Source organism: Ailuropoda melanoleuca, chromosome 12 (genome assembly GCF_002007445.2).
Source record: "Ailuropoda melanoleuca isolate Jingjing chromosome 12, ASM200744v2, whole genome shotgun sequence".
NCBI lineage: Eukaryota > Metazoa > Chordata > Mammalia > Carnivora > Ursidae > Ailuropoda > Ailuropoda melanoleuca.
The window spans coordinates 37,771,260-37,784,784 of record NC_048229.1 but is presented as its reverse complement, the minus strand read 5'-3'; the positions used below and the strand labels follow the sequence as shown (position 1 = coordinate 37,784,784).

The following is a 13,525-nucleotide window of genomic DNA, read 5'->3' as shown; positions in this document are numbered from 1 at the left end:
TGCACTTAAATGTCATGACAGTTCCATGAAGGCACCGTTAGCCTCATTTCCGGAAGACGAAATAGGCTCAGAGAGGTTGAGGGACTTGCCCAAAGCAGCCTGGTAGGCGGCAGGGCAAAGAGTCCGCCTGTTCTCTAGCCCCAGCTCAGCTGCCTCTGGGATTCCACTGACTTGGCTCAGACTGCCCGTCAGACCCATTGCTGAGTTACGAACTCACCTCAGTGCCAGAGCTTTGGTGGTGGTGTTTTTTATTAATAAAAGTGGAATATGTAGAATGAATTTTTTTAAAAACCAGCCTGCATTGCACATACCAGGGCTTCTGAGACTTGGGTGAAGGGATGCTGGGTTGAGGTATAATATTTTTGCTGTGGTTCCTATTCAAGAAGTTTGAACCAGCTTAGGGCCGTGCCGCCTTGCACCTGCTTCCGTCCACTTCCGAGCCCCAACACCCACAAAACTAGCCTCCAGTCCTCCCCAGGGTAGGCACGAGGCTCTTGAGGCTCAGGGCCACAGGTCTGGGATTCATCCTCTCCGCAGAGGTTCTCTCGGCACCACTGTCTGCCAGCCCTGTGCTGGGCACTGAGGACACAGTGGTGAATAAGGCAGCAGAGATGTTTGTGGGACCGTAGTCTTGTGGGGGAGGTAGACAGTACACACATACTTCAGTAAATTATACAATGTGGCAAGTGGTGACAAGGTAGAAAGTAAAGGAAGAGCTAGGAAGTGTGAGGGGTGGTTTGATATTTAGGCAGAATGGTCAAGGGAGGTCTCACTGGGAGGATAACTTTTGAGTAATGACCTGAAGGAGATGAGAGAAGGAGCCATGTGGACATCTGGAACAAGAGCATTCCGAGCAAAGGGAACAGCCAGTGCAAAGGTCCAGAGGCAGGACCATGTCTGGCACATTGGAGACCTGGTATGGATTCCTAGTTTGGCCACTCACCAGCTGTGAACATGGGTACCTGGCTTCTCCTCTCAGAGCCTCCGTTTCCCCCTTGCGAATCCCAGTCTCACAGGACTGTGGTGTGGACCCTGTGAGGTTACACATACAGGCAGTGCCAGCACTCAGGAGAGCCAAGTGAAGTTAGTTGTCAGGGTGTCTCCGTCTCCTGTCCCCTCGTCACATTCGAGGCAGGCCTTGTTCTTTCCCTACATGCATGCAGACCACCCACCAACTCAGCCTTGAGCCCTACTTCTTGTGGAGCTGCCCTGCTGGGCACTTGGGCTTGAGGACCTCCTCATCTGGGGTTGAAGGAGGGCAGCAGCCAGCAAGGTTTGCCTTGCCTCTTCCTCGAGCCCTTCCTGTGGCAGCGGCAGGGAGGACGGTCCCACAGTCAGCAGCAATAATAGCTAACACTCTCAGCACGTGTTCTTACCGGACACTGTCCTAAGTGTTGGCGTCAGTCTCATGATGTGCTTCCCATTGTTCCCATTGTGCAGATGAGGATGGGAGGTGGAGGCCCAGAGAGAGAATCATTTGTCAGGGTCCCCAGTGGCAGAGCTGGCCTGTGGACCCAGGCTGCCCAGGGCCCAAGCCCATGCTCTTAACCACTCGGCACCCTGCCTGTTGGGTCGAATTTGAATTCTGGCTCTGGGAATAGAAAGCCCTGGGTTCAGTCCAGCTCTGCCACTCACTGGCCATGTGACCTTGGACAGATGGCTTTGCCTCTGGGCTCCTCAGTTTCTTCATCTGTAAATAGGCTTTATGCCGTTTGCTCCCCGTCTCCAGGAACGGCAGAAGGTTCTCTTGGACCGGCATACAAGGCTGCAGGGCAGTGAGTGCCCTGGCTGTCACTCTCCCCCACGAAGTCCGAGGGCCATGCTGGGGAGCGAGGGTTAAGCTTACAGGCAGAGTTCTGTCCTCCTGTCCACATGCACAGACCTCAGGCTCCCGTAAACCAAGGTGTGGGGTCCAGAGTGAAGGGCTCAGACTGTTTTCCAAGCCAGCAGGCTGGCCCACCCCAGATGGCCACCCCCGGCCGCCAAGCAGACAGTTAAGTGGGCCCCCATCTCCCAGCAGATGGGAAGCGCTGAGCTTCCCGCCTGGGCAGGAACAGACTTGGAACTGGGCTTTGGCACCACACGCCTGACCGTCAGCCCCTGCCCCCACCCCAGCCCGGACAGGATGAACCCTGGGCCAAGGCTGCCCTGTCCCGAGCCCATTGCTGGTCTCTCTCTCTCAGGACACAGGGAACCCCAGCCAGCCAGGGGGATGGTCTAGCCTCCTGACCCAGCAGGTTCCCCTTAGCCCAGAAAGCATGAGTTTTTGATAGGCTTTGGTTTTGTTAGGGTTAGAGGTTTGGATTTGTCTTCTCTTTTGAATTTAAAAAGTAACAGTCACTCATTAAGAATTTAATGAATGTCCACGAAGCATGGGACAGGGCGGGGCCTCCCCCTGAAGGGGCGCCTGGGTGGCTCAGTCGGTTAAGCATCTGCCTTCAGCTCAGGTCATGATCCCAGGGTCCTGGGATTGAGTCCCACATCGGGCTCCCTGCTCAGCGAGGAGTCTGCCTCTCCCTCTGCTGCTCCCCCTGCTTGTGCTTGCTCTCTCTCTGCCAAATAAATAAGTAAAATCTTTTTTAAAAAAGAATTTAAGTACATAAGATTACAAAGTAGAAAAGGGAGAGTCTCCTCTATTAAGTGAAAAAAGCAAGCAGCAACAGCGTATTGACTAGGACCTCATTTGTGTTCAGTAGGTACCTCTGATTGTGTGTGTTTCTGGAAATAATCTCCAAAGCATATTGTTAAATGGGGAGAAAAGCCAACTATATTTTCCTGTTAAAGGTTAAAACTATGCATATGGCTTTGTACAAACACATTTGACATGTGCGTATACATAATAATGGCTAACACACGTATTGAGCGCTCCATGTATGCCAGACACAATGCGGAGTGCTGCACATGGACTATCTTATTGAATCTTTACAACCCTTGGAGGTAGGTGCTGTTATCCCCATTTTATAGATGAGGAAACAGGCACAGAGAAATTAAGCAACTTGCCCAGGGTCACACAGCCAGGGAAGGGGTAGAGTCAGGATTTGAACCCAGGCAGACAGACTCCTCAGTAACCTCCCAGCAAACATTCCTGACAGGTGCATCCACTGCTCAGCAGAGAAGGGGATGCATCTGAGTCAGAAGCCAACATTGAACAACTTGTGCAAATAGAAATCTCCTGGCTTACATGGCCTTGAGACCTTCTTACGGCTCACTTGACTGGTTATCCTCTGTGAAATGATGACAGGTGTCATTGAGGGTGAGATCACACAGGACCTTGCAGGCTGAGCAGGGTATATAGATTTTATTTGGAGAGAGATGGGAAGCCACCCATTCTGCGCAGAGGAGAGGCGTGGTCTGACTCAAGCTGCTGCAGAAAGAATAGATCGGGTGGTGGCGGGGGGCAGCAGGGCAGGAGCAGGGGGGACCGGGAGGAGGGCTATTATCACAGGCCAGGTAGGTGATGATGGTGGACAGGACCAGGTGGAGGTTAGAGATGGCTGGCCCCTCCTTGCATCCTGCCAGTGCCCTACTTATTATCCCCAGCAGAAAAGGAGAAGTTGGGAGCTTTTCAAGTCGTGGCTTTTGGTCAAGTCTTCAGAGCCAGAATATAACGGGAGGCCACCTGTCTCTAGTGCGGGATAAAGAATGAGGTGCAGGACCATGCTTCCCCTTGGGCCCAGCAGAGGGCGCTGAGGGCCAGCATCAGCAGGATATAAAAACACTGATCCCGTTGGTGCATTCATTAAAATCCACAGTCCCAGGGCCGCCCAGACCAGCAGGGCAAAGCGCCGACATCATTGCTTTTCATGATCTTTTTTCAAGATCGTGATAAGAGAGGCTTGTCTATTAATTACTGGGGCCAGAACTGGGAACTCCCAAACACGAGATCATTCCGTTCCTTCTGTGCACGCCTCTTGCCCAGGTCCTGTTTGGAAAGGGTGGGCTGTATGCTTAGAGGCAATGTCATGACACATTGTTTTTGCCACCTCCCGTGTCAGCACGTTGACTTAGGGCCAGCATGTTTTCCAGTTAACACTGATCCTCCTTAGTCTTTAAACCATGGTCTCAGGTGTGTTCTGGGTGCTTGTAGCAGTCCCCTCAAGGAGGATGTTTTTCCTGGTATTGCTGCAGACCCCCCGTTGTGCTGTCTTGGAGGACTGGAGCTGCAGGGCCTGGCCCTGCCCATGGCATCACCTGATGGCCAGCTCACATCGTGAATAGAAGCCAGAGCTGGTGTAACAGGGACATGAAGCAGCGGGGGCTATCAGGGCTAGCGGGGCGTAAATTGGTACAACCACTTGGAAAACTTCAGTAAAATTAAAGATTAACCTGCTCGGTGACTCAGCAGTTCCTCTCCTAGGTATAAACCCAAAAGAAATGTGTTCGTGTGCACTAAGAGGTGCTTCTGTGAGTGTTCCTAACAGCAGCGCTCGTAGTTGTCCACCACTGGAAGCAGTTTCTGTGCTCAACAGTAGAATGGATTGGATCCATCGTGGCAAAACATCAGCTTCTCACAGCAACGTGGTCGAATCTCATATCCATGGCCTTAAGAGAAAAAATCCAGATATGAAAGAATACAAACTGCGTGAAGCTCAAAAACAGGCAGAAATAAATTATGGAGTTAGAAGTCAGGGTAGAGTTGGCTTTGGGGAGGAGGAAAGAGGTTTCAGGGGGCTGAAAATATTTATTTTTTGATTTGGTGGTGATTACCTAGGTGTTCACTGGGTGGTAATTCCTTTAGCTATGCTTACATATGTTGTGTACTTTTCTGTATGTGGATAATGCTTCACAGTAAAAAAAAAAAAAAAAAAAAAAAACCTTCAAAGAAAAAAATCATGAGTTTTGGAAAAGTCAAGGCTGCATTGGAATCCTTGTTCTGTCACTTAATTATGGTGACCTTAGAGAAGACACCTAACCTCTCATTGCTTCAGTTTTCTTTTTTTTTTTTTAAGGTTTTATTTATTTATCTCTTGAAAGAAAGCGTGTGTGCACATGTGTGCACACAGGTGGGGCAGAGGGAGAGAATTTCCAGCAGACTCCCTGCAGAGCGTGGAACCCAACTCGGGGCTCGATCCCATGACCCAGAGATCATGATCTGAGCTAAAATCAGTAGTCAGGCACTCAACCGACTGAGCCACCCAGGTGTCCCAGAGCTGCAGTTTTCTTATCTGTAAAATGGAGATGACAAAACCTCCCCTGAACAAACCTATACATTTAGTTAGGTAAGTACTCTTGTACCTGGAATATAGCATAGTCAACTGCACCTTCACAAATGGACTTTGTTATAAAGGTGTATCAGTTAGAAACTGCTTTGTCTGTAAACCTGAAAAATCTGACTAACCATAGCTAAAACAAATAGAGGGTTGTTTTAATTCTCTAATGAGAGTTCTGGAGGTAGGCAGCTGCAGAGATTGACTTCTCCATGGTTTTCTTGTCTCTTTCCTCGTGATCACGAGATGGCTGCCACAGCCCCAGACATCTTATCCTCACACCAATGTCCTCAACAAGAAGAAATGGGCAGGTGGAAAGGCTTTCCTATAACTAAGGGAAGCACATGTTCCCAGATGTCCTTCCCAAGCTGAATTCCACTCATGTGTCATTACCTGGAGCTAGTCATGTGGCCAGCTATAGGAAAAACTTGGAAAGCACCATCTGGGAAAGGGCAATGAGATGGCCGTGACTGGCTTGACTCAAGGTTTTCAATCCTGGCTACACAACAGAATCACCTGAGTGATTGAAAAGACTGTGTGTGTGTGCGCGTGCACATGTGCATTAAGTATACACCTATATAAATCTGAATGCATACATGCACGTGTACATACATCCCTGGGCCCCACCTCAGACCAACCATGTTGTCACGATAATATGTGCACATACTGTAACAAAGCCAGAGTGTTCATTGAGTACTCTCCTTGTGGAGCCTGTTTTATTCATTATACTTCTTACTAACCTGACATAATCTGCTCCCCATTTAAATGCCAGTTGGGGGACGCCTGGGTGGCACAGCGGTTAACCTTCTGCCTTCGGCTCAGGGCGTGATCCTGGCGTTGTGGGATGGAGCCCCACATCAGGCTCCTCTGCTATGAGCCTGCTTCTTCCTCTCCCACTCCCCTGCTGTGTTCCCTCTCTCGCTGGCTGTCTCTATCTCTGTCGAATAAATAAATAAAATCTTTAAAAAAATAAATAAATAAATGCCAGTTGGGTGTGGGCAGGGGTCTTTGTTTTGTTCACTGCACCCGAACAGGGCTGTACTTCGGGGGCACTCAGTTGGTATTTGTTGACGGACGAAGGTGTGCTCCATCCTTTGTCTCAAAATCTTAACCAGCTTAGTCCTCTCAGTACCCTTCAGGGCTGTGATGCCGTCACTGTACTCATTTCATGAAAGAGAAACTGAGGCCCAGAGATTTGAAGGTGGCTGCTCGAGATCACACATGGAGGAGGTAGCAAGTTCAATCCTGATCCAAACCCAGGGCTGGCCCTGGGGCCCAAGCTTCTGACCATCTCACACTTTGCTCTGAGAACAGGATTCTGTTCCGTTCCTGGGTCCTGAGAGCTTCCTGACCTTCCCTTCCCTTCCTCAAACAGCTCATCACCCTGCGGGGCTCTATCCTGGAGGACGCCACCCCCACTGCCACGAAGCATGGGACAGGGCGGGGCCTCCCCCTGAAGGATGCCCTGGAGTACGTCATCCCCGAGCTCAACATCCACTGCCTGCGGCTGGCTCTCAACACTCCCAAGGTGACCGAGCAGCTGCTGAAGCTCGACGAGCAAGGGGTGAGCTGGGGGCCGGGGGGGGGGCCACTGCAACCCCATCCTGGTACCTCTTTCTGTCTTGGTCTTTTTTTTTTTCTTCTTTTTTCAGACTAGAAACCCACCTAAGCTACTTTAAGTAAAAGGAGGGATCTGTTATCAAATTCCAAGGGTGCCAAGAACAGGGATGTGACGGGGCCTCAGGAGAAAAATGGTCTGAGGATGAGACAGCCACTGGGTGTGCTTGTGTGTGTTCGTGTGTTCCCTCCCCCTCTGCACACTGGCTCCCTCTGCTCTGTCCCCCCACAGTTCTTAGAATGTCTATGAGAATGATAGCTACCTGCAGACCCCCGCTGGCTGACTCTCAGTCCCAGGAGAGCCTCTGACTGGCCCACGCTTAAGTCAGGTGTCTGTCCAGGGTCCAGTCACCAGTGACCAGGGGAATGAGCGAGACATAGAACAAACATGGTGATTGGAGGCCCACCCCCTAAAAACAGTGTCGACTATGCTGAGCCCCGAGCCTATGAGAATTTCCTTTTGCAGAATCTTAGCCAGTTCCAGGCCACCTACTGTAGCCAGCCAGCCAAGGCCACAGTGTCTTACTCTTGGGAGAGTGGCATGGCCCTCTACAGAGAGAACAGGAGCCGGCTGCACGGACACCTTGTTGTGCCTCTCTGGAATGGGAAGGAGGGAGAGGGACAATGGGGACATGCCCCCGTGCCTTTCTCCTTCCTCTCTGGCTGCTGCGCTGAATGGCTGTGGGACCCCAGCAGCTCCCTGGGCTCCATGCCTGAGAAAGCCCCTTTGTTTCTCTCCCTCTGACATCCCCGCTCGCGGGGCCGGCCTCACAGAGCTGCTCTCGCCTCTACAGCTGTCCCGGAAGCACAAAGTGGGCATCCTCTACTGCAAGGCTGGCCAGAGCTCCGAGGAGGAGATGTACAACAACGAGGAGGCCGGCCCCGCCTTCGAGGAGTTCCTTTCCCTGATCGGGGAGAAGGTCTGCCTGAAGGGCTTCACCAAGTATGCCGCCCAGCTGGATGTCAAGAGTAAGTGGCGAGGTGGCCTCACATTGAGAGGGGGGCGGTTAGATCACGGGGGGGCCACCACCGCATGCCCACCCCGGGGGCAAAGTCACAGGGCCCGGTGGTACCTGGGTAAGGACGCAGGGCAGTGGGAGCTCTCAGCCTCCACTGACAGGGACGCCGATAGTGTGACCACTCTGGAAAACAGTAGGGCATATTCTAGTAAAGTTTGTAGTTGCACCACCTCTGGGGGTCAGCAGTCACGCTCCCAGATGCATCCTCTGAGAACTCAAGCACACATGCGCTGGGAGATGAGGATTCGTGACCAAAGGGGCCCAGTGTGCACAGGCAGAATTGTGTTTCGTGCAGCACAGTGCTGTGTGACAGTGACAGCAATGACAGGAGTCGCAGGCGTCATCCTGGACAAGGGCGGCATGCTTGTTGGTGAGCATGGACAGTGACCTCACAAGAGCGGGTACTGAGCGATGCCTTTTACACAACTGTTATTTTTAGAGCACACTCAACAGTGTATGGTCTCGGGGGGTTATTCTTGCACAGTGGAACTCTAAAGACAAGCGAGGCAGTGATGGACACGACAACGTTCAGGGTGGCGGCTGCCTCCAGGGAGAGGGTGTAGATAGTAGAAAACGTACGTTATCATGGAGAATTGGTGGTGGTCGGCTTCCTATAAGGCAGATGCAAGAGACAACATGTTCCTTCCAGCATTTCCGTGCATCCATATGCACGTATGTACATAGTATGTGTACGTAGGACGAATAGGATGGAAGTGTTTCGTGGCAGTTTGGGGGGATAGAAGAGCGATGTTGTGGACTCACATCACAGCTCCCTGGGGAGAGGCCTGACTGCCCGTCGTCCTTAGAGGGGCGCCTTTGCCGGGTTAGTTGCTCCGGCGGAGTCGGAAAGCCCTGTGATGGGGCCCTGGCCTGATCACCGGCTCTTCCCCTCACCTCTCTGGCCTCGGCTTCCTCATGGGGAAGAGGGAGGCCCAGGTGAGGAAACCAAGTTGGGCACGATGACTGGGGCCTTCGCTGGGGCCTGCGTCTGTCCTGCGTCCATCGAAGGAGGCAGTGGGAGGAATAAGATCATTGCGCCATCGCTGGTTTAGGGATCCTGGACCGGCGGCTTTGCCTCCTTTTGCCTCAGCTTCCTCATCTGTCCAGTGAGGCTGATGGTGGCACTTACCTCAGGAGCACAGTGGTGAAGCTACCAGACCCAGCCCTCACCCCGTGCGGGACCCTGGGCCTGCCCGGCCTCCCCGAGCTGCCGCATCCACTCCACACCTGGCGCCCAGGAAGCCCGTGGCAAGCGTGAGCGTTAGGACTGCGGTTCTGTTGCTCCTTCCTTCAGGTGATTCCTTCACTGCTGAAAGGCCGGTGCCCTCAGAAAAAGGAACAGACTTGTTATCCCCCTTCTCAGACAGATGACTGCTCCTGGGGCTCAGCGTCCTGCCCAACGTGGCGGCCGTCCTCTTGCCCCCCTTCCCTGACTTGCTCTGAGGATCAGACGCCAGCGCAGCGCCTTACAGAGACTCCTCACGCAGGCGCCAGCTGCTGCCGCACAGCTTCTGTGGGAAGTGGATTTTCTCAGTGCTCTTGACCAGTGTCCCCAGCTACCAAATAAGGATGCCCCGGGCTTGCAGCCCCCTAAAGGTCACCTGGCCCCGGGCCTGGCTCTAGCACTGGCCAGTGGTGGCTTCAGCGCCCTCACTGGTCCCCGCTTCTCCCCACAATGTAAGGCCACTCTCGGGCTGTTCTACCACTGTCTCCCCAGCACCTGTGGTTAACTAAAGCTTGGTGGCCCTGAATGCCTGAAAAGGCCAACGAATGGGCCTCCTGGGGTGAACGTGACACCCTGGAGTTCCTGGCAGCATAGTTCGTGGGTTCGCTCCTGTGTTCAACAGAAACCTCCCAGCCTTTCTCCCTGGGCAGGAAGGAGCCATTCAAGATGAGAGGAACATGCATGGGGAACCTGATCTTAGGTCTGAGTGGGGAAGGGCCCCTGGAGAACATGGCCTGTGTCCTGAGAGGGGTGAGATGGACTATAAGAGGCAAAGAGGGAGCAGGAAAAGCATTCCAGGAGAAAAGAATAGCACATGCAAAAGCCGTGAGGTCTAAAGGCTGTCGTCCAGAGAATTAATGTGAAGGATGGAGTGAGGAAGGCAGGCAGGACCCACCTTGCAGGGCCCTCAGGACACAAGTTTAGGGATGTGAATGCTTCCTATGAGGAATGTGAAACCCTTAAGAGCAGCACCGAGTACTATTAAGAAAACACTGTGGAGTCAGCCTGAGTTCCAGTCCAGACTCCACTGTGCCTTGCAGTGTGACCTCAGGCAAGTCATTCCCTCCCTGTGCTTCCGTTTCCCCATCGGAAACATGGAGCCAATAATCAAATGTGCTCCCTGGTCACAACCCCCTCCCATTGGGGGCAGCCAGTATCCTGACTCTCATGACTGTCATTCATAGTTTTGCTACCTATAGATGCATCTCTAAATGTAACTTGTTTGGCTTTGTTTTAAACGTAATGTGAATGGAATCCTACAGTATGTGCTCCTTTTGTGTCTGGCATCTTTCATTCAGCATTATATATGTGGATTCACCCATGTGGTGACTACGGCTCATTTCAAGGCTTTGTATTTTTCCACAGTTTGAGGATACCAGTTTGTTTATTCATCTGTCTGACTGACATTTGAAGGCACTTGTTACCTATATTGCAGGGCACGTGTATGCGATTTCTCTAGGTTATGATCCTAGGAGACGAAGTGCTGGGTCGTCAGTTAAGCCGATCTTCAGGCTTAATCACTAGCTATTACTAAGAAGTTTTCCAAAGTGGTCGTACCAATTTACACACCTAACAAGCCACAGAAAGGGATCCGGTGGCTCTATATCCCCACCTGCCCCTGCTACAGTCAGACTTTTAAATTTTTACCAACGTGTTGGGTGTGTAACAGAAGGTTTCCTTTTTACCTAAATTTATTTAATTTTAAAGAGTGGAGTTAAGTGCAAACATCAAGCTGAAAATGAATGCAGATGGCCTGTGGGACGTGGCACAAACCCAGAGGTTTGGGAAACGTGGTGCTAACTGGTGTTTCTGTTGCAGCTGACTCCACGGGCACCCACTCCCTCTACACGACATACCAGGACTACGAGATCATGTTCCATGTCTCCACCCTGCTCCCTTACACCCCCAACAACAGGCAGCAGGTCAGTGGGGCCCAGGGCGGGAGCCCCACATGATTTCCAGTGGATGCACAACTGAACCCCAACTCACTCTCCCTCCCTGTGGCTGGTAGCTGGCTGCCTGGCGGGCATTGGCTCTCCTGCTACCGTCCCATGCAGCAGATGGGGGCCTGTGGCCTTGGAGACCCTCCGCACCACGGTCCTGTCACCTGGGGGATGGAGGCTAGGTCATGTGTCATTTGATACCAGTGTTTTTCTAGCTGTTCCTTGGCCACCCTGCTAGCATCTAGCTACCCAACTCAACAGTCTCTTGTGTCAGCAGGGGTCCTGTGAAAAAAAAGAGTGAATCAGTCAACATTATTTCGACCAGAAGTAACAGAAACACAAACCAAACTGGCATAAGCAAAAAATGAGTCTTACTGGGTGGTGTAACAATCAAGTGCCAGGATAGGGTTGACTTTAGGTATGGCTGGATCCAGGGGCTCAACAATGTTAGGAATCCTTCTCATTTCTCCCTTCTGCTTTTCTTCATTGTGGCCTTCTTCACAGGTCTTCCCAAGTAGTGGCAAAGATGCCCTCTGCTCACATCCCACCAGCAGAACCACCCCAGGGAGGGAGAGCTGTGCCTCCCTGGTGTCCCAGCAACATTTCAGGCCTGACTCTTGTTGACCATTCATTTGCCAGTCCCTGGGCCTGGGGCAGGGATGGAACTAGCTGACTGGCCAAGCCTGAAGCACGTGTCCACCCCTAGGGAGGGAAAATGGGGTCAGCTCAATGTGAAACGTTGATAGGGATCAAGGAGGTGCTTTCCCAAAAAGGATGGACATGGCTGCCAGAAGAAGGAAAAGGTACTAGGTGAGCAAGAGCAGCTAACGCCCACTTCATGAGGCTCCTCTCCTAGACATGCCATCCAGACACTGTCCTGAGACAACTCTTCCTAGTTTCTAAAGAACAGAAACCCCACAGACCTGTGGTTTAGGAAATGCCTTTTTTTTCCATTGGTACAGATGACATTGTAGATTTTATAGACCAAAAATGGTCAGATCGGAGTGATCTCATAAGGTTAACCTGGTAACGTTCTGTAAGAGCGTTGGTCTCAGAGTTAGCCCTGAGTTTGAGTTCTTTCTTTGCCACTTCTTAGCTGTGTGATCCTGCCTCTCTGAACCTTAGGTCCCTCCTCTGTAAAATGGGCAGAATGATAGCACCCATGTCTTGGGAAAGGTCCCTGCACGAGGCAGAGACTAACACCCAGGAGGGGCATAGGAAGCAGTCCCTCATGCTGGGTATTTGGTAGGTGGGGAAAGCTTGGCTTGCAGAGTCAAGCAGAAGTAGATTCAAATCCTGGCTCTTTCTCCCCATGACTGAAACTGAGGGCAAGTCACTTAACCACTGGGAGCCTCAGTGTTCATATCAGTAAAGGGGTAGGATGAGTTCATGCCTCACAGGGTTGTTGTGATAAGATGAGCTGGCCTCTTGGAGACCCGGTGGTGAGATGCCTCGCCTGGGGCTGGCCACAGCAAATGGGTACTTTACCTAGCAATGTCACCGGTTTAAAGCACACATAGAGAATAGTTCCGTAGTGCGAGTTGTGCCACTCAGTGTAAGTGTGTCTGGGCCATTTCGTGTCAAGCTACACGGGATGCCCATCTGTGGACCTCACGTTTCCATCATGGATTCCTGACCATGGCAGTCACGCAAAGGCTCAACTAGTGTAAATAGGAACACTGTAATGTCAGCAAATAAGTAAAACACCGTGAATACGTCATCGCCTATAAAGGTAACAGTCTCTTTGTTAGAGACTTTGAGAAACAGAGAGGACGGGGCTCCCGTGGGCCAGTCCAAAGCCACAGCTGCCCCAACCCTCCCAACCCCAGTATCCGGGGCAGGGGCGGCGGTGGCCTGGGATCGGCCTTGCCGGCGGTGTCCCGCGTGCCACTGTGGGCCGTGAGCCAGGCCCAGAGCAAGTCAGCATCTGCCAGCCTATGCCTACCTCCAGTAGATGTTTATTGAGCACCTACTGTGTGCTGACTCTGCTGTCAGCACTAAGCACACAGCAGTAGGCAATGAACAAAACAGACAAGTGTCAGTGGGAAGGAGCAGACAAGAAACAAAAGGATGAGGGAAAAGCCACCATGTGCTCAGTGTCAGTAACTGTTGAGTGAGGCAGCAGGAGAGTAGAGATAGGGGATGTCACAGGGATCCAGCAGTCAACAAAGGCCTCCGTGGGAGGGAGGTGTTAGAGCAAAGACCTGAAGGCGGGAGCCCCGTGGGTCCCTGTGGGAGGAATGTTCCAGGCAGGGGGAACAGCCACAGCAGAGGCCTTGAGGAGGAAGTGTTTCTGGTGCATTTGAGGAGCAGCAGGAAGCCAGTGTGGTGGGAACAGAGTGAGTGAGGGGGAGCGTGGGAGGAGATACCAGAGAAGTGGGAGGGGGGGCAGATGGTGTGGGGGCCCCCTGGGCCATGTGGGGACTCTTCTATCCTGAGTGAGGCGGAGCCACCAGAGGGCTCTGAGCAGGGAGAGACATGATCCAACCCAGGTCCATGGCTCCCTCTGGCTGC

General features: G+C 52.2%; 1 protein-coding gene across 1 annotated transcript in view; it reads left to right on the top strand.

Moving 5' to 3' along the window:
• SIPA1L3 (signal induced proliferation associated 1 like 3) overlaps positions 1-13,525 on the top strand; it is a 100,494-nt gene that overhangs the window by 8,035 nt on the left and 78,934 nt on the right. The window contains 3 exon segments of the mRNA XM_034638669.1: positions 6,583-6,771; positions 7,619-7,793; positions 10,887-10,990. Coding sequence (XP_034494560.1) covers positions 6,583-6,771; positions 7,619-7,793; positions 10,887-10,990 — 468 coding nt within the window.